Here is a 17,848-nt window from a genome sequence, read left to right as displayed (position 1 = left end):
TCGCAATCTCAACTACATCCCAACTTCATCTGGCTCCCCACCTTATAGAGAGAATCATTCACTACTCCTTAAGAAATATATTAGAGATTGAATATGAGGATTGGTGTTGAGGTGGTCGATTTAGATAGATTTCGTTTGGATATCAAGGTACTCGAGATAGGTTTTTGGTGGGTGTCGAGATAGGTTTTGAATGGGGTACTGTGGTCGATTCAAATAGATTTCATTGGGACATCGAGGTATTCGAGATATTTAAGAGAGAGAGATATATATATAGGTTTTGGATGAGTATTGTGGTCGATTCAAATAGATTTTAGGTGGACATCGAGGTAGTCGAGATGAGTTTTGGATGGGTATTGTAGTCGATTTAGATAGATTGTCGGTGGACATCAACGAGGTAGTCGAGATAGATTGTCAAGAAAGGTTTAATTTGGATGGATACTGTTGTCGATCTAGATGGATTTCGGGTGAACATTGAGGTAGTTGAGATATGTTTTGGGGGATGACGAGATAATCGAGCTAGGTTTTGGATGGGTAGTTTAGTCCTTTCAAAAAAAAAATGTGTTAGTTCTAAAACCTTCTTAAAAGTGTGCCATTTTTAAAATGGTCTTGTATAAACGTGCTATTTTTGGAAGTTTAGCCCATAGTTTTTGTTTCTTTTTCTTATTGGACACTTGGCTATATACATCTATATGTTTTTGTTCTTCGAGTGGGGACATAATAAGTTTCTGTTGTAAGAATTGGGTGCATGGAGAACACTCGTCCCAAAGGGGCTCCTGGCTTTGATTGAAAGATGAGATATTTATCATGGGACTACCTATAGTGGTTATGCTAGATGTCATCGGCAATAAATTAAGTCACCTCCTTTCCATCTGTTTTCATTTTGTGCATAGGACTATATATGTGTCATGGAGAGTGCATACACTTGGGTATATATAACCAACGGTCCAATGCATGGTTCTCAAAAAGACATGGTATATTGGCCATATTTATCCAAAAGATTTAAAAAAAAATAAAAAATTGTAGATAGCTTGCCATGTAATATTGCCCCCGCAGGATATGCTATTTAATTACATATTTAGCCTCCTCTTTTTTTTTTTTTTTTTGCCATGGCATAATTAGCCTCCTCAAATTGGAAAGATATCCTATTGTTTAGATAATACTTAAAATGAAATAATAGTAGATTCTAAATGTATTGATAAACAAGGGAAGGCAAAAGGCCTAACAGAGCAAATAAAAGGGTTGATATATAATTCACTCAAAGAGCACTACCCAAAAGTCTTGGATTAGAGATCATGATTGTGGTGAGTGATATCACTTTTGGTGAAGTAGATGGCTGTGATGATTTCAGTGAATTGATTAATTGACTATTATATGGTCTTTTTGTCTAATTGTCTGAGATCACATTTTCATGAGTGAGATAATAGTATAAATTGTATAATACAAGGACAAATGAAAATAAATTAATTATGAGAATTATAGATATTAATAATAAATTAATTAAGGAAAATATAGATATTTAGTAATCTTCCTGGATTTCCTATTTATTACAGAATAGGGCATACCCCACAATGAGGCATGATCCTTGTGGCCCTTGGCTTGATAAACATTCTTCTCTCCCTTCACTATCGATCTCTCTCTCTCTCTCTTGCATGCACACCCCCTCTCTCTCTCTATATATATACATGAGAAATAATGAAGGTGTTGTATAATAAATCTGAGAGTAAAGGGGGTTTGTTTCTGCAGAGTGAGTACTTGTAGTGTGAGAGAGAGTCCAATTAGAGAGAAACTTGAAGAGAGAGAGAGAGAGAGAGAGAGAGAGAGAGAGATCTCATTCATGGGGAAGGGAAGATCACCATGTTGTGATAAGACCCAAGTGAAGAGGGGTCCTTGGAGTCCTGCTGAGGACTTGAGGCTTATAAGTTTCATTCAGAAGTATGGACATGAGAACTGGAGGGCTCTGCCTAGACAAGCAGGTAATATTGATACATATCTTAATTGAGTCATCTCTCTCTCTCTCTCTCTCTCTCTCACATGCATTAGATCATTAACGGTGTTCATGGAACAAGTTCAATTATGCATTCTTCAAACCCAGAAGAATGAAGATTGAATTTTATTTATATGACACAGTAATTTTGGATCACTCAACTTAATCAAGATGACATTGCCTTCAAATTTTTTTGTCACGCATTAAATTTGTATAGTATTTCCATCCCGGTTTTTTTACGTCGAATAATTAATTATTTTTGATCAATATATGTAGAATAATTAATGATAGAGCATTTATTATTTACTTGAAATTTTGATTTTCATCCTCTATATTTATTCAGCCCTTGTAAATAATGTCAAATATTGAATTTGAAGAATGAGTTTGGTTTTGCCCAGAATCTGTTTTTGTCTTTTTTCCTATGGGATGAGAAATGTGGGTGGCACATACGTTATGAATTTGTGTTGACTAGAGTTTTTACCAAAAACACAATAGCAAGGGAAACGTTTTTTATTTTTTATATATTCAACCTTGAAAAAGGTCTTTCAAATCTGAGGTTATTAGAGCCTTAGAGGGACAACATTATTACCATATTTATCCGATATATCTCCCTAATTAACATTAATGTGATGACCTTGCCAGCTTTAGTGCCATTTTTATATGAAAAAATCACCAGCAATTGCAGACCAATACTTGGTTTCCAAAACATATTTATCCTTTTTTAGAGATTAAGAGTATTTCTCCTAGAATGTGTCAAATATTTAATGAATTTCATTCTATCCAGTCCTAAAAGGAAAGTACATATATATCCATCTCTTCAACTAAATTTTCATGAATTTTTTCTTAATTAAATAGTACTAATGGAATTATGATCTTTTATCAATCTTTCGTTAGTGCTAATTTTGTACTTATATATCTCCAAAATGTTGTCATTTTGATTAAAGATATATTAAGTATATAATATAGTTTTAGACATAAATATAAAATCGACACTAAAAATATGTGCATGAAGATTGATTTTAGTTAAGTTTTTTTTTTTTTTAACCTTTGTAGATTTCATTAATTAATATTTAAAAAAGACAATTTTGATTTTTAGAGAAGAAAAAAATACAACAAATTTTTTTTCCCTAAATTCCCTCTTGGTAAATTATGGATTTCCTTCTTTCCAATTTACCCATGACAAATAATATATTTCTTGGGCGCATGAAGAGGAGGGTTTGTTTGGATGGCTAGCTTTTGATCCTCTTTGGCTTCTGCAGTTCTGCTCTCCTACACTGTTGGAGCATTTAGTCTCTGGATGTCAATGTCATGCATTAATTGACTATATACTCTATCTGTTTATAATATAAATATTATTTTTCTTGGTTATGAATAAAGTATTATTTTTCAGCTCTTAGACTAGATTGTTATGCGCATACTTACAGTGTTATAGACTTATAGGTTGGTCCAAGCTTGAAGAGTGATAGGGAGATGTTTCCTAACTGAAACTAAACTTGTCTTTCGACAGGACATGCTAGTGTCACAAGAGAGAGAAGGAGAGGAAAATAGAGAAAGAGAGAGGGGATGATGAGGATACCACCTGTTGGTATTTCGTATTTTTGGGATATATAAGTTCTTCTCTTCCTAACTTTTATAAAATAATTGTCATATCTGGATTAACGGGGTAGTTAGAAAACCAATTACCTCTCAAAAGGCTAAGTTAGGAATTGAAAACATGGGTTCAGACCATTTATAGGCACATCAATTTTATGGGGCACTTTTTGCATGAAAAAACTCTTACACGTAACTGATATATATAACGTTTTTTTCATAATAATTAGTCACGTGATTAACACATAAATGAATAAGAGAGATAAACGTTGTATCCTCTTTTCTTTTCCGCCAATATACTTACTATTTGAATAAACATAAAAATGACTTCAAAATTAGTTTTCAAATCTCTAATTATTTAATTCATACAATCCTGTTTGAACTTTTAATGTGTATATTAATTAATTCGTATTACATTATCTTTTTTGTTCTGAAGGTTTGCTTAGATGTGGGAAAAGTTGCCGTTTGAGGTGGATTAATTACCTCCGGCCTGATGTGAAGAGAGGGAACTTCACTAAAGAGGAAGAGGACTCCATATTGAGGCTGCATGAAACCTTGGGAAACAAGTAAGATTATTCAACATAATTAAATCTATAAATGAATCTTATTAATTAATGAGTTAATTAAGCTACATATTATCTATAATATTCATTAATAATTATATGTTTGATACCAAAATCTTAACGTGCAGGTGGTCCAGAATTGCAGCCCACTTCCCAGGAAGGACAGATAATGAAATTAAGAATGTGTGGAACACTCATCTAAAGAAAAGATTGGGTTTCAAGAATGCTGAGAATTCTGGAGATGATCAATCAAAGGAGTTATCTTCTATAACATCCTCTTCTTCATCATCGTCCTCTGGCACTTCATTTCTGTCCAGTGCAAAACCAAGTAATGGAGGAGGGGATCAATATGAGCATCAATCTCAGGACCAAGAAAGCATGGCCAAGATTAATAAGCCTCCTGAACCAACTAGATTGACAATCCAAGCAGAGCAAGCACAGCTTGATGCCAATAAAGGCTTGAAAGAGTTGACAAGTTTTTCTGTTTCTTCTTATGGTTCAAACAATAATGGGTCAAGCAGCACCAGCAGCCAAGTTGGGATTAATTCAATGCCAGAGGATGATCATCAGCCAATGGATTTGCTGTTTGACTTTGCAGGACTTTATGACATTGATCCCAACAAATTGCAGGAGGTGTCTGACTATGACTTTTGGGACATGTTAGATGTGTTTGGGGCATCTGAGTCAAATGAGGTCCACTTCCCTGATCAGCCTGATCTGGCTAATTACCAGAGCTCAAACATTGGACTAGTTGAAAATGAGAATTGGCTTGGTTACTTGGAGAATGAGCTTGGACTAGATCATCAGGCAACAACAAAGACTACTTATCAGACTAACCAGGAGTTTGTGACAAAGGATACAACTGAACAGTTAGTCCCAGAGACCTTTCACTGTGACAAATTTCCAAAGCCTGCAGCAGATCAGTCTCATGATCAGGGCATGGGTTGCAACTTTCATCAAATGTGGCCTTCTTTGCCACACAATTCTGCCTTCTAAATTAGTTCACCATCAATTGATTAGTTAATTAGTTGAGTCCTAACTACATACTCTCAAATAGGTCTTTCTTATGTATGGTGGACTAATATATGATGTAGTTTTTCCGGATTTATGTTACAATACAGTGTAGAACTAGATTGAAACAAATAGCATCCAATTATCCTTTATGAAAAATTATTCTATAAATGTCTATGATTATATACAAGCTTTATCTCATAAGCATGTGAATTTCTTATAGGTACATAGGAAGCTTCAAGTGTTGGTATTTCAACGATCCAAACCGTTTTTTTTTTTAATTTATATTCAAAAATCATCCTTATAAAAAATTAAGCAAATTGGAAATTATTAAGTTATCAAACTTTGATCAAATTAATAGACGAATAAAATATTTTCGATAAATACTTGAAATGATGATCATTTAATCAATGGTCAAATGATTTCCGATTAACTTAATTTTTTGCAAGCATGATTTTTCAATGAAGACTAAAAAAGTGGACAGTTTCGATTATCAAAATACAATATGAAGTGAGCCACATGAAGAATTCCACATATAAGCCTAAATGTGAAATCCCACACTTGAAGTGGCTTATAATAATGGTCAAACATATAAAAATTCCTCAGTGATCCTTTCATGTAATGATGGTCAAACATCTGCAAGTGGGTGGGTAATAATCTCCACTTACAGCAATTTAGTTTGACAATATAATTAGCTTGAAAGTACAGAGTAACTTGACAATTGAACTAGCAATCAACCACTTTGATTTGACCTTTATACATATGATTTCCAGTTAACAAAAGTACTATATAGTAAAGAAAGGCGACCAATATATAAAAGCGATTGAGCCTAAGCTTGACTATGGAAAAGATGTGCCCCATAGTAAAAAAAGTTAGAGAGGTATGTGAAGTAAGCATTGGTCATCTTTTGCAGCCATTATCGAGTTTTAGTGCAATTCCATTGGCAAGGGAATTATAGAGAATGCTCAATTTTTCAGTTACATTAGGAGACAATATATTTGAGAAAGCAATATTTATACATATAAGTACTCATTTAAGAGACTTATTTGAATATGTAATAATGTGGCGCATTTAATTGCCCAACATTTATTTTCTATTTTGGATTCATTTTGTTGGAAGGAGGACTTCTCTCTTTGCTTGTTTTCTGCCCTCACGAGTCACGAAGGATGGTAATTCAATTGGCCTCGAGTCTTAGTCAAAGTCTATGACTTCCATAAATTTTTTTTTTTTAAAAAAAAGACTTAATTTGAGAAGAGAAGTAAGAGACTAATATAGGATAATAGGTAAGTATTTCTATCGGTTTCACCTCTATAAAAAATGTAATTTATAGAATATGAAAAATTTAACTTTACCCAATTACTCAATTACTATAACAAACTTTTTGCCATTTTATTGGAGAGTCCAGATAAGCTTTTGCATGGGCATTTATATCAGATGCAAGAGATGGCTAATTAAGCATATATGCAGCTACCTCATGTGCCATTTTACTTCAGTTTGTTTCATTTCATTTCATTAATTGCTAGTTTGATTCAATGCACATGAATACTTTCTTATACAGGTAGTGGGAAGAAAACAAATTGCTTTAATTACCACATATATGCAGAATGGTATTGGCATTAATTGTTTGATAAGCATGCATATTGGCAAGTTTATCAAGTCCATGAAGGGGGACTATTGGACTTAATAAATAATAGCTATAGATATTCATAACTCCCTTATACATATCCCAAGACCCTCCCTGAACATTCAAGTATTCAACCACCCTTCCTTTTAAATTAGATTTATTCTTGTAATTTTGTGTGAGTCAATACTCTGATCAGTTGACCTGCAATTAAATTGAACCAGAACTTAACTTCAATTTTCATGTCCTAATAATCAATTTAATTATCAGCTAAGTACTGACGACTAATTGGCATAGTGGGTGGGTGATATTCCCACTTAGGACAACTAGAACTTGGTAATACAGTCTTAGGTACACACTTAATATGCAATAGAAGGACCCCAAAATCGAGTCAACCATTAATTGAGTACAAATTGACCTATATGTGGAATTACCTTGTCACAAAAAATGTGAGAAAAAAAGAGACAATTAATCACTCCAACTCATTCATGTATAAACTAGATAAACGGGTTCTAATCTCTATTAGATTATATTATCACCATGGCAGTCAATAAAGAAAATATGTGCCATATGTACATGAAAGAGGGACTAAAAATTAGGTGGTAAAATATGTCATAATTTGAAAATGTTTTACAAAATTAGCACATTTAGGCTAAGAAATGAGGAAAGGTTTAAACTGCCTCCACTTATTTATTTTTTATTTTTTAATTAATTATCAAGCAAAGCTTTATTGAAGGAACTAAGAGGAATTACAGTCAAAGGTCTCTCGATGGGAAATGAGAAATAATCAAATTAAATATAAGAAATTGGAAAGGGTACCAAAAAAAGAAAATGAAAGTAAATTAAAGAGAGTATTAAGCAAAAACATAATCAAGCAAGATTAGTTTGAGCAACTTTTCGGTGTGATATTAACAAGTTAATAACGCCACATGATGTTACTAGTTTACATATATTATAACATGCGTATATTTATTAATAATATACCTTAAAATTATAAACTTGTAATCCATATATTATAATACGTAAATTAATAATATTACTTGACAGTATTATGATCACATACAAAAATGTGCCATTAGTTCAATCTCCTCACATCAGATGCATCAAGAAAAGTAAAATAAAAAAGGGTCAAATTTGGCTTTGCGGAAGAATTTTCAGGTTGCCAAATTTGGCTTTGCGGAAGAAATGAGGTTGCCAAATTTGGCCTCCCGTTTTTGTTTTAATTGACTGTTGTTGAATTTTAACAGATACAGTATTGGAAACAGCCCCTAGGCCGGCCCATAGGCCAAGACAAGGTGGAGTGCAAAAAGGCCCAGATTGTTGATCCGGTTGTTCTTTCAAGTTACTTGAACCCGTTGATTTGAACCGGTCACATTTCACTTGACCCGTTTTGGGCTATTAGTTTTGTCAAAACAAGTCCTCCTAGAACCGTCTTTCAATTTCGCGGTTCTCACCTCCTCCCCGCCCTGCAATGGAGGAAATCGATGAATTCGCAGTCTCGTCGGTAGAAGAAGAAGAAGGAAGAAGCAGAGTGTTTACGCAGCTAAAGCTCTACTGCTTTGAGCTTCTGGAGCTTCTGCAAAACCCTAAGAAGCACTCCTCTACAATCTCTTCTTTTCTTCATTTCCTTCGCCAGTCTCCGTCTCATGCTCTCCAGCCCTTCTTCGAGTAAGCACTAAACCTCTGCCAAAATTTTGCTTCTTTCGCCTTAAATTTGCTTTCTTTCTATGCTTTAATGCCCTCATTAGCAGAAAGCTTCTAAAAATTGTATCTACATGTGTATATTGGTATACGTATGTGTATGTATGTAATTTTGTATACAGTATGTATAGATATGAATGTATGTCTATGTGTATGTAGGTACATACGTATGTATATGTGTAAGTATGCATGTAAGTATAAGTATATAACACTGAGCTGAGCTTTGACAGTTGGATGATCATTGCTAACTTGATCGAGTTTGTTGCCTTAATAATTGCAATTAAATCCCGAATGCCTTTTAAGTTTCAGTGACTGGTACAATGTCCGAAGGTCGGATGAATTAATGGAGTCGAAGGTATTTGGTTGTTGTGTACTTTACCAAATTCCTCACAAGTGCAGGAGCAAAATGCTCACTTCGCCATTAGTGGACTTCATGTCCCATTGTTTAATACCGTGGTGAATCTTGGGTTTGATAGTAAAGTTCCTAGTGATCCACATCCGAGGAAACATGTTTCTGTCACTTGTACTTGTTGTAGTGGAAATTGTAAAAGAATTTAAAATGTGCACAAGTAAATAAGCATTAGTTTCCTGAAATCTTTTATCTTTCTTTCAGCTATACGCTAGTTCCGTTGCTGCTTCTATTAGATGCAGCTGTCGGTTCTAGATCCACACATGAGCTTGGTTCTGAAGAAAAAGTTGTGAGCCCTGATGTCCCGAAAATGCCTCAAATAGTGAGTGATAGTGTGGCTGAAGGTGTGCTTCAGTGTCTGGAGGAACTTCTCAAGAAGTGTATTTTAGGATCTGTAGACCAGGTAACCTGATTTAGTTGACATATTGCTAAGCAGCTTAGATATGTGCCATATTTTGTACTTGTTCGTAGGTTTTCTAATTAATGTTTTGTTAGACGGACCTTAATAGAATGACTTGTGTTGTTCTTCATCTAAAATAAATCTATTTACTCGTCCCTTCAGATCTATGTACTTGTCCCTTGAAGTGTGATAATATCCTTTTGCAGATGGTTGTAGTGCTAAAAAAATTGACTTATGGGGCTTTGCTTTCTCCATCCGATGCATCAGAAGAGTTTCGTGAAGGAGTTATTAAGTGTTTCAGGGCACTTCTTCTTAATTTACTTCCATGCTCTGATAAGTCCTGCGCATGTAAACAAATTTTTGGTCTGCCCATGCTTTTAGAAAACAGAGATTTAATAGCTCCACGTCATACATCTTCAAAGTCTGATTCAGAACCAGATGAATGTTTACTTGCATTTCTGCCGTCACAAACTGCTTCTGTAGCTGTTGGACACTGGCTATCTCTTCTTCTCAAAGTATGTTAAATTGTTTTGTGGAACAATTAATTATCCTCAAGCATTTAATATTCTCTTATGCTATTTATTTCCTTTGTGGTTTTATGAAAAGGCTGCGGATATTGAGGCTGCACGAGGACATCTAGGCAGTGCAAAGCTTCGTGTTGAAGCCTTTATGACGCTGCGTGTGCTTGTTGCAAAGGTAATCTTTTGATATTGTATAGGTTCTAACTTCTTGGAGCATTGGTTCATTAATTAATTTTTGCATTTGTGCTTCTCTATCTTCCCTCCATCATCACAAGGTGCTAACCCTGTAAAAGCTATAATACTGTGTTTGAGACTTTGTGAATCAACTGGTGTACTTCATAAGAAACAATTATACTTAGCCATGCACTTTCATTTTAAGTAATTTGTTTTTCATATCCTTTCTTTTAGAGTCTGCCTATAACATCATGCACCCAACATCGACTTTGAATAGTGAGGATATAACATTTGTTTCATTTATTCATTTGTGCTCTTCTCGAGCCTCACATCCAGATCTTTATTTTTTTTTATTACTTTTGAATTTACATGATGAGTTGAATAGGACAGTTTAGATCTTGATTAGGATGCCATTCAAATATGTAGTGGAGATAATTCCTTTTTATTTTATTGAAGGATAGTTCCATTGGCCCTTTCAGGGTGTAATATTGTTGAAATGGACCAACCTATAAGTTGGTTTCTGATGATCAATTGTTATTATCATTCACGCACAGACCCAAACAGGTTCTGTAAATTATTATGCTATGATAAAACATTCTTTGCGGAAAATTGAGATCCTATAAGTCAGTACCTTTGGGTTGGTTTTATTCACAACATTTCTTCTCCTACAGGTTGGTACTGCTGATGCATTAGCCTTCTTTTTACCTGGTGTTGTTTCTCAATTTGCCAAAGTTTTGCATGCCTCAAAAACAATGACCAGTGGGGCTGCTGGAAGTGGGGACGCAATTGATCAAGCAGTTAGAGGTTTGACGGAGTATCTGATGATAGTACTGCAGGATGATGCTAATTTATCTGGATTTGATATGTCCATAACTGTTACTTCTGACTTGAATTCAAAAAATTATGAATCTTCACAATCTTTTATGGATGCACTTCGTCAATTGCCTGTTAAGGCGTGTGGTCAAAGTAAAATTTTACTGGGAGATTCAAGTGGTGAAGTGGTTACAACTACTTCTAAATCTGAGAAAATAGCTGATTCTGGCAAGGGCAATGGATCTTTGCATGTGAATCGTACAAATGATTGGATTGAGAAAGCTTCAATGCATGTGGATAAACTTTTGGGTGCAACTTTTCGGCATGTATGTTCTTTCATTTCATTTGCTACTAGTTATAGTTATACGTGGGCTATTTATATGCTTCCTAATTATTAATTCTTCTATTCAATTAGTAAATCCTTCAATTACTTGTTAGATTTGCATTCATCCAGCAAAAAAAGTGAGATTAGGACTTCTTGCTTCCATACGAGGACTGTTGTCAGAGTGCAGTTATATGCTGAGGCAGAGTAGACAAATGCTTCTGGTGAGCTGAGAACTATATTCATGTTTTTGATTCATTTGGGCTCTTGTTTCATATTCACCCAAGTTGATGCATTTTCATTGCATAATTTCAATTCCCTTGAATGTGTACTTTTTTGACTTGTTTAATAAAGTCATTGTATCCTATCCAACAAAAAAACTATGAATTCAGTTTTCTTTTGAACAATATGTTATTAATTTATTGGAATTGTATCCTTCAACATGTCTTATCTCAAGCTGAAGCAAAGACGCTTCCATTTCTTGTGATGATCATTTTTTTTTCCTTCTTATTAGCATGTTGGTTAGCCTAAGTTGAATCAATTTGGTTTGATTGATTAGAAAGCTTTTTCTTAGTTAATTCCAGTTTGTTGATGTGGCATTTGTTAGTGTTAACCTTGAACTCCCTGTTCAGGCTAATGTATGTTCTGGCTACTTCTTGTGCAGGAATGCTTATGTGTTTTGGTTATTGATGAATCTGAAGAGGTGTCTGCAGGTGCACAGGAATTCCTTGAAAATTTGATCTCATTGAGTGGAAAAAATAAATTGGAACATGATGTTGCTCAGATTTTCAGCAGGTTTGTGCTTCAATTGATATTAGACAAAATATTGGGCATAGTTGGTCCTACCCTTTTGAAAGGGATTTTTTGTATAAGAACTTAATTATGTTTCCATAACCAGGCTCATTGATAATCTTCCAAAAGTGGTGCTTGGAAGTGAGGAATCACTTGCATTGTCACACGCTCAACAGTTACTTGTTATAATATACTATTCTGGTCCTCAGTTTGTGGTGGATCACATCCTTCAGTCTCCTGTATGTGTTTATTTTCTTAGTAACTTTAACATGTATATTTTGAGTTACAAGTAGCTTTATCTAGTTGATTATTTTATTATTGATCATTTATATATATGCATATATAATATTAGACTGCGTTTTTTTTTGTTTTCCAAGTTCAGAATAAAAAATTGTTTTAACTGCATGGTTGATAGTATAAAAATGTCATATGCAATTTGGGGAAACAAGATAAATAGACTGCATAATTCAGTCTAAAACAAATTATGGACAATCCATGTGATGGACCGAAGTTTACTATATAATATTATCAATAATTGAAAAAAAAATTGCTAGTCATAGCTATACTTTGTTCATAATGCAAAATATATGTCTTCTTTAATTTGTTATAAAGTGAATAATGGATGCCTGTGTACCATTTACAATATATACAGAGGAGGTTTGCATGACAATAAACCTTAGAAGCTTGTCAGTCAACCCTCCCCCAATTCTCTTTTCTATACTACCGACCAGGAGAAAAAGAAAAATTAGTTTTATTAACTTGTCCAATATTCTAACTGAAATTTTAGCCACCCCCTTTCTTTCCATTAATGCAATGTTTGTTATTGAATGGTCGAAATCTGACATGCATTGGTTTCTTATAGTCCTTATTGTTTCAGTTTCAAGTTCCTTTATTCTTGCCTATAATGTTTTTCTCCCTGGGAATGCCTAGGTAACAGCTACTCGTTTCTTGGACATAATTGCTGTTTGTATGAGTCAGAATTCGGTATTTTCTGGTTCTCTTGATAAGCTTATTACAGCTAGGCCATCCTCAGTAGGATACCTTGACTCTGTTTCTGAATTGAAATCTGGAGCTAGCATTACTAGGGATTGCCTGACAATTATGGCTGCTGCTCCTCAAAATTCAAAAGTTATGGGTATCCAGGAAAAAGATCTGCCATATACACCAGAAACTGCACAGAAGAATTATGAGCTTCCGCATATGCCTCCTTGGTTTGCTTACATTGGCAGGCAAAAGCGATACCAAGCTCTTGCAGGAATTCTCAGACTTGTAGGTTTATCCTTGATGGCAGGTCATTTCAACTCTTCGAATTGAATAGTGTGGTTTCAATCTATGTCCTTAGTGCTCTGTACTCACATCAGGTTATTTCATGTTTCCTTCCTGCTAGATAAAAAACATGGGCAGCATTTGTCACTCATCACTGACATTCCACTGGGTTACTTGCGTAAATTGGTTTCTGAAGTTCGTATGAAGGATTATAATAAAGCGAGTTGGCACTCATGGTATAATAGAACTGGTTCAGGACAGTTACTACGCCAGGCAAGCACTGCAGTCTGTATTCTAAATGAGATGATATTTGGTATATCAGGTCAAGCCACTGATTTTTTTACAAGGATGTTTCAAAAATCAAGAAAAAGGACAGAAGTTGAGGAATCCGATGCAGGATTTTCTGATGGTCAACATTTCAAAACCGAATCTGCCATGTGTTGGGGATCTAGTTGGAAATTTTTACAGGATGAGGACTTAAGGAGTCACTTGATTGATTGTGTTGGTAAAATTTTACATGAGTATCTATCTCATGAAGTGTGGGATCTTCCAACAGATCATAAATCTTCGGTTATACATCCCGAGTATGAAGCTGAAAATATTAGTCTAAACTTCTTTCACGATGCAGCTATGCTACACCAGGTAATATAAATTTCCCTCCACCTATTGTGCATATAATTTAGTTAATCTTGCATCAGTTTCATTTTGCTTCAGCAGATGTATTTAAAACTCATTGTTGCTTTATTTTCCTCAAACAGGTTATTATTGAAGGAATAGGCATCATCAATATCTGCCTTGGAGGAGATTTTGCTTCTAGTGGATTTCTTCATTCATCCCTTTATATGTTGCTTGAGAATCTCATTTCTTCAAACTATCATGTTAGAAGGGCTTCTGATGCTGTATTGCATATCCTGGCTGCTACATCTGGCTATCCAACAGTGAGTCAGTGTGGCATACACAACCTCACTTTGTTTAAATTTTTCAGATTCAATTTTTTGGTCCATGACTTTTCCATTTTAATTGTCTTGTAGGTTGGACACCTAGTACTGGCGAATGCAGACTATGTGATTGATTCAATATGTCGGCAGTTACGCCATTTGGATATTAACCCTCATGTACCAAATGTGCTTGCTTCCATGCTTTCCTATATTGGAGTAGCTTATAAAATATTGCCTCTACTTGAGGAGCCGGTACGCCTATGAGCTCTCGATGTTGATAGATGCTTAGGGCACCAAATATGTTCAATTTTCTGATGCATCTTGAAGATCATATTTTCCTTCTGGATATTTTAGAGAATATATTCTGTCAGTTAGATATTTTATCACTTGAAGATAATGTCAAGTTCTCTATTGTTTCACTTAAGTTCTTTTCCCTTCCTTTTTGTTTTCTTCTTTTTTTTTTTCTTTTTTTGGGAGAGGGGAGGGGGGGGGGGGGGTGGGAGGAGGGGAATTGTGGTTCTAATGCTTTGCTCTGACTATGTAGATGCGCTCTGTTTCTCTGGAACTTGAGATTCTTGGCAGGCATCAGCACCCTAAATTGACGATCCCCTTTTTAAAGGTCATCTTTTGTACCTTACACATTTTCTTTTTATTGCATATTGATTCAAGGGTTTGTCATTCCAAAATTACCAGGAGCTGTACCTAAAGAATTGTATAGTCTCATTATCTTTTACTTAAAGATTGAATTTTATCAGCATCGCTTCTCATTCAGAAAATAAAATCTTCTCATTGCTTACCTAGTGGCAGAAATTGCCAAGGCATCAAAATTTATACATCCTTGAGTATGAAGTTTTACATCCCGAGTATGAATCCCTACTCATAGATACTGAGTATGAAGCTGAATTTTAACTAAATTCTTTTTCTCTTTAGGCTGTGGCAGAAATTGCCAAGGCATCAAAGTGCGAGGCTTGTTCATTGCTGGCCCAAGCAGAGTCTTATATGTTGGATGTCAAGGCTACAATATCTGATATGGAAAAGAGAGATGATGATGATGAGAGTAATATGTCTGACATGTCAGGTGAACAGTTTTCTATTCAGATGTCTGCTTATTTAGATTGGGATTGAATTTGTGATCTTGTATTATGGTATTATGGTATTATATTTGATGGTTTTTAAGCTAAAGATTGTTCTTCAATAAATAATTTTGTGATATACTTGTGAGATTGAGAGTGCGGTAAGTTCTCAACTCAGCCAGTAATTGGCTGATGGGTCTCTTGAAGTTATTGTCCAATTCACTCAACCTGTTAGTTTTGACAGAGTATGATAATAAAAATAGCATATGAGATACAAAGAAAAATACTGTACGCATATTGTCTTTCTCTGTAATATATTTTGTCTTGGTATTGGAAGCATTTTTTTCAAAACCTGAATCGTTGGATCCTGAGATGTAAATTAGTGCTGAAACTGTATCTTGTTTAATTGATGATGCTGTGCAAGTAGAGCAATGGGAGAGCATTGTGTTTAAGCTGAATGATTCAAAGAGATATAGACGGACAGTGGGAGCTATTGCCGGTTCATGTATTATGGCTGCAACCCCTCTACTAGCTTCAACAAAGCAAGCAGCTTGTTTGGTGGCCTTGGATATAGTCAAGGTAACTTTCTGCTTCAACTGTTTTTCTGACTTTTCCCTTCTGTAAGGTCACGCATCACAGATGCTAAGTAATTGAAGTGCTTATGTGAATTGCATCTTGCCTTTATTGGGCACTAATAATATTCAATTGCATGTGTATCAGTCATTATTTTCAGGGTTCCAAACTTGCACAGGGAAACATCTAATCTTATTTATTGATTGCTTTCTTGATGTGATGGATTTTTGTCTCTAACATAAAGTAAAAATCAGTGATTCTGTTTAAACTATCCTTGGCGTTCACATGCTACTGCCTTAATTTTAATCGGGAAATAGTTGGGGCGTTTGCTTGTGTATCTGATGACAAATGAACATTTTCTTCCCCCACTTTTTATTTTCTGTATATGAAGGATGGTGTTACATCATTGGCAAAAGTGGAAGAGGCTTATAGCCATGAGAGAGGCACAAAGGAAGCAATTGAAGAAGTTATTCAGTCATATTCACTCTATCATCTTCAAGATACTTTGGGTGTTGCTGATGAAGAGACTGATGAGAACAGGTTGCTTCCAGCAATGAATAAAATCTGGCCCTTCATGGTCATTTGTATTCGAAATAAAAACCCAGTGGTGCGTGAATGTTCTTTTTCCCTTGCATATTGCCTTAATGCTGCATAGCCATTGTCATTTGATCTTGGTTTAGTTCTTTTGTGACTTGAAATTAGTTAGAATCAAAGTTTTTCTTTCTTCTTTGAGTTCCTTACAAAGAACTTGGCTGATTCATGGGACCAAATTGAAAATATGCTTCCTTTTAGTGGATTTAAACAATTTTCGTGTGCGGGTGTGCAGGCTGTTCGAAGATGTTTATGTGTGGTAAGCAATGTAGTGCAAATTTGTGGAGGAGATTTCTTTTCACGACGCTTCCACACTGATGGCTCCCACTTCTGGAAACTCCTATCCACCTCCCCATTCCATAGAAAGCCCAACTTAAAAGAAGATAGAATCCCTCTGCAACTTCCTTACAGAAGAAGCAGTTCCAGTTTTTCAGAGGACTCAATGGCTGAGACATCTAACCTGAAAGTCCAGGTCGCGGTGCTCGACATGATTGCTGAGTTGTCCCGAAACAAAAGGAGTGCTTCGGCGTTGGAAGTTGTCCTCAAGAAGGTCAGTGGTCTTGTGGTTGGAATAGCTTGTAGTGGCGTCGTTGGTCTTCGGGATGCATCTGTAAATGCCCTTCAAGGTCTTGCATCTGTTGACCCTGATCTTATTTGGCTTCTAATGGCTGATGTTTACTATTCTATGAAGAAAAAAGATATACCTTCACCCCCCACATCAGACATACCTGAAATCTCCCAACTTCTTCCCCCACCATCATCTCCGAAAGAGTACCTTTATGTGCAGTATGGAGGGCAGAGTTATGGTTTTGATGTTGACTTTTCTTCTGTGGAAATTGTTTTTAGGAAACTGCATTCTCTAGTTTTTGCTAACCAAATGTACAGTTAAAAAACTCATGTTATCATAATTTATATGCAAATTACCATTCACAGGTTATGTTTTAGGTTTTTTGTGGGTTGATGGTTTCTGGGTAGACCATGTCAACTTGGGTTAACCCCAAGGGTCTATCCTCAATAGAATTTTAAGTTTTACAAATTGTCATTACTCAGCAAAGCAAAAGGCAAAATGAAAATTGACAGAGAAAAATAAAATAATTAAATTCCTTTATATATGTTTTGGGGTCTTGGTGAGATCATTGTGAAGTCATTATAAAATTATGTAAAATATGTTTGAGTTGTTATGTGTATCTATAATATGGAATTCACAAAAGAAAATAAGAGAGAAAGAAAGGAATGAATCTTGCATGCAAGCATCTCAAACAAGGAAAAGAAAAGAGATCGATATGATTCTTATAACACAAGACATAATAATTAAGAGTGAAGATAGCGATTAAGATCCTGCTAGCTTCTTGTGGGATGTGGGAGTTGAAGAAGTCACCATCACCACCGTGGAAGCAGCTACATTCTTGCATTGGTGGGCCATCTTTCTGAAATGAATCAAAGAAAGGCGACCAACTGCTCATGTGATTGATCGAGATTCAAGAACAGGCTCATCTCATAGATGTT

General features: G+C 35.2%; 2 protein-coding genes across 4 annotated transcripts; both read left to right on the top strand.

Annotated features, from left to right (window-relative positions):
• Positions 1 to 1,834: 1,834 nt before the first annotated feature.
• On the top strand, positions 1,835 to 5,133 carry LOC147297682 (uncharacterized). The gene is made up of 3 exons (XM_086237564.1): positions 1,835 to 1,973; positions 4,011 to 4,140; positions 4,266 to 5,133. The coding sequence occupies exons 1-3, from the start codon at positions 1,835 to 1,837 to the stop codon at positions 5,131 to 5,133; spliced, it is 1,137 nt and encodes a 378-aa protein (XP_086093690.1).
• A 3,083-nt stretch (positions 5,134 to 8,216) lies between these two features.
• LOC147297681 (ARM repeat superfamily protein) lies at positions 8,217 to 17,268 on the top strand. 3 transcript variants are annotated; one of them, XM_086242779.1, is made up of 17 exons: positions 8,217 to 8,437; positions 9,084 to 9,282; positions 9,486 to 9,794; positions 9,886 to 9,975; positions 10,646 to 11,113; positions 11,226 to 11,333; positions 11,774 to 11,904; positions 12,008 to 12,140; positions 12,832 to 13,192; positions 13,289 to 13,809; positions 13,926 to 14,105; positions 14,199 to 14,357; positions 14,650 to 14,724; positions 15,036 to 15,183; positions 15,606 to 15,757; positions 16,143 to 16,358; positions 16,578 to 17,268. In XM_086242779.1, exons 1-17 carry the CDS (start codon positions 8,241 to 8,243, stop codon positions 17,229 to 17,231), a joined length of 4,101 nt encoding a protein of 1,366 aa, XP_086098905.1. In that variant the 5' UTR covers positions 8,217 to 8,240; the 3' UTR covers positions 17,232 to 17,268. The 3 variants fall into 3 exon arrangements, with proteins under 3 accessions (XP_086098905.1, XP_086098897.1, XP_086098911.1); XM_086242771.1 differs by having other exon boundaries at positions 15,603 to 15,757; XM_086242785.1 differs by lacking the exon at positions 16,143 to 16,358 and having other exon boundaries at positions 15,603 to 15,757.
• The last annotated feature ends 580 nt before the right edge of the window (positions 17,269 to 17,848 follow it).

This window comes from Dryas octopetala, chromosome 1 (genome assembly GCF_963921425.1).
Source record: "Dryas octopetala chromosome 1, drDryOcto1.1, whole genome shotgun sequence".
Lineage (NCBI taxonomy): Eukaryota > Viridiplantae > Streptophyta > Magnoliopsida > Rosales > Rosaceae > Dryas > Dryas octopetala.
The sequence above is the reverse complement of the archived record's forward strand: the minus strand, read 5'-3'. Positions and strand labels throughout refer to the sequence as shown.

What these genes read in the sequence shown, in the direction of transcription:
- LOC147297682 (XM_086237564.1), top strand. Translation starts at nt 1,835, where the DNA reads ATGGGGAAGGGAAGATCACCATGTTGTGATAAGACCCAAGTGAAGAGG. An exon ending in GGCTCTGCCTAGACAAGCAG is followed by an intron (nt 1,974 to 4,010) that starts GTAATATTGATA and finishes TTTGTTCTGAAG; the next exon opens with GTTTGCTTAGATGTGGGAAA. An exon ending in CATGAAACCTTGGGAAACAA is followed by an intron (nt 4,141 to 4,265) that starts GTAAGATTATTC and finishes CTTAACGTGCAG; the next exon opens with GTGGTCCAGAATTGCAGCCC.
- LOC147297681 (XM_086242771.1), top strand. Translation starts at nt 8,241, where the DNA reads ATGGAGGAAATCGATGAATTCGCAGTCTCGTCGGTAGAAGAAGAAGAA. An exon ending in AGGTTTATCCTTGATGGCAG is followed by an intron (nt 13,193 to 13,288) that starts GTCATTTCAACT and finishes CCTTCCTGCTAG; the next exon opens with ATAAAAAACATGGGCAGCAT. An exon ending in CTACATCTGGCTATCCAACA is followed by an intron (nt 14,106 to 14,198) that starts GTGAGTCAGTGT and finishes ATTGTCTTGTAG; the next exon opens with GTTGGACACCTAGTACTGGC.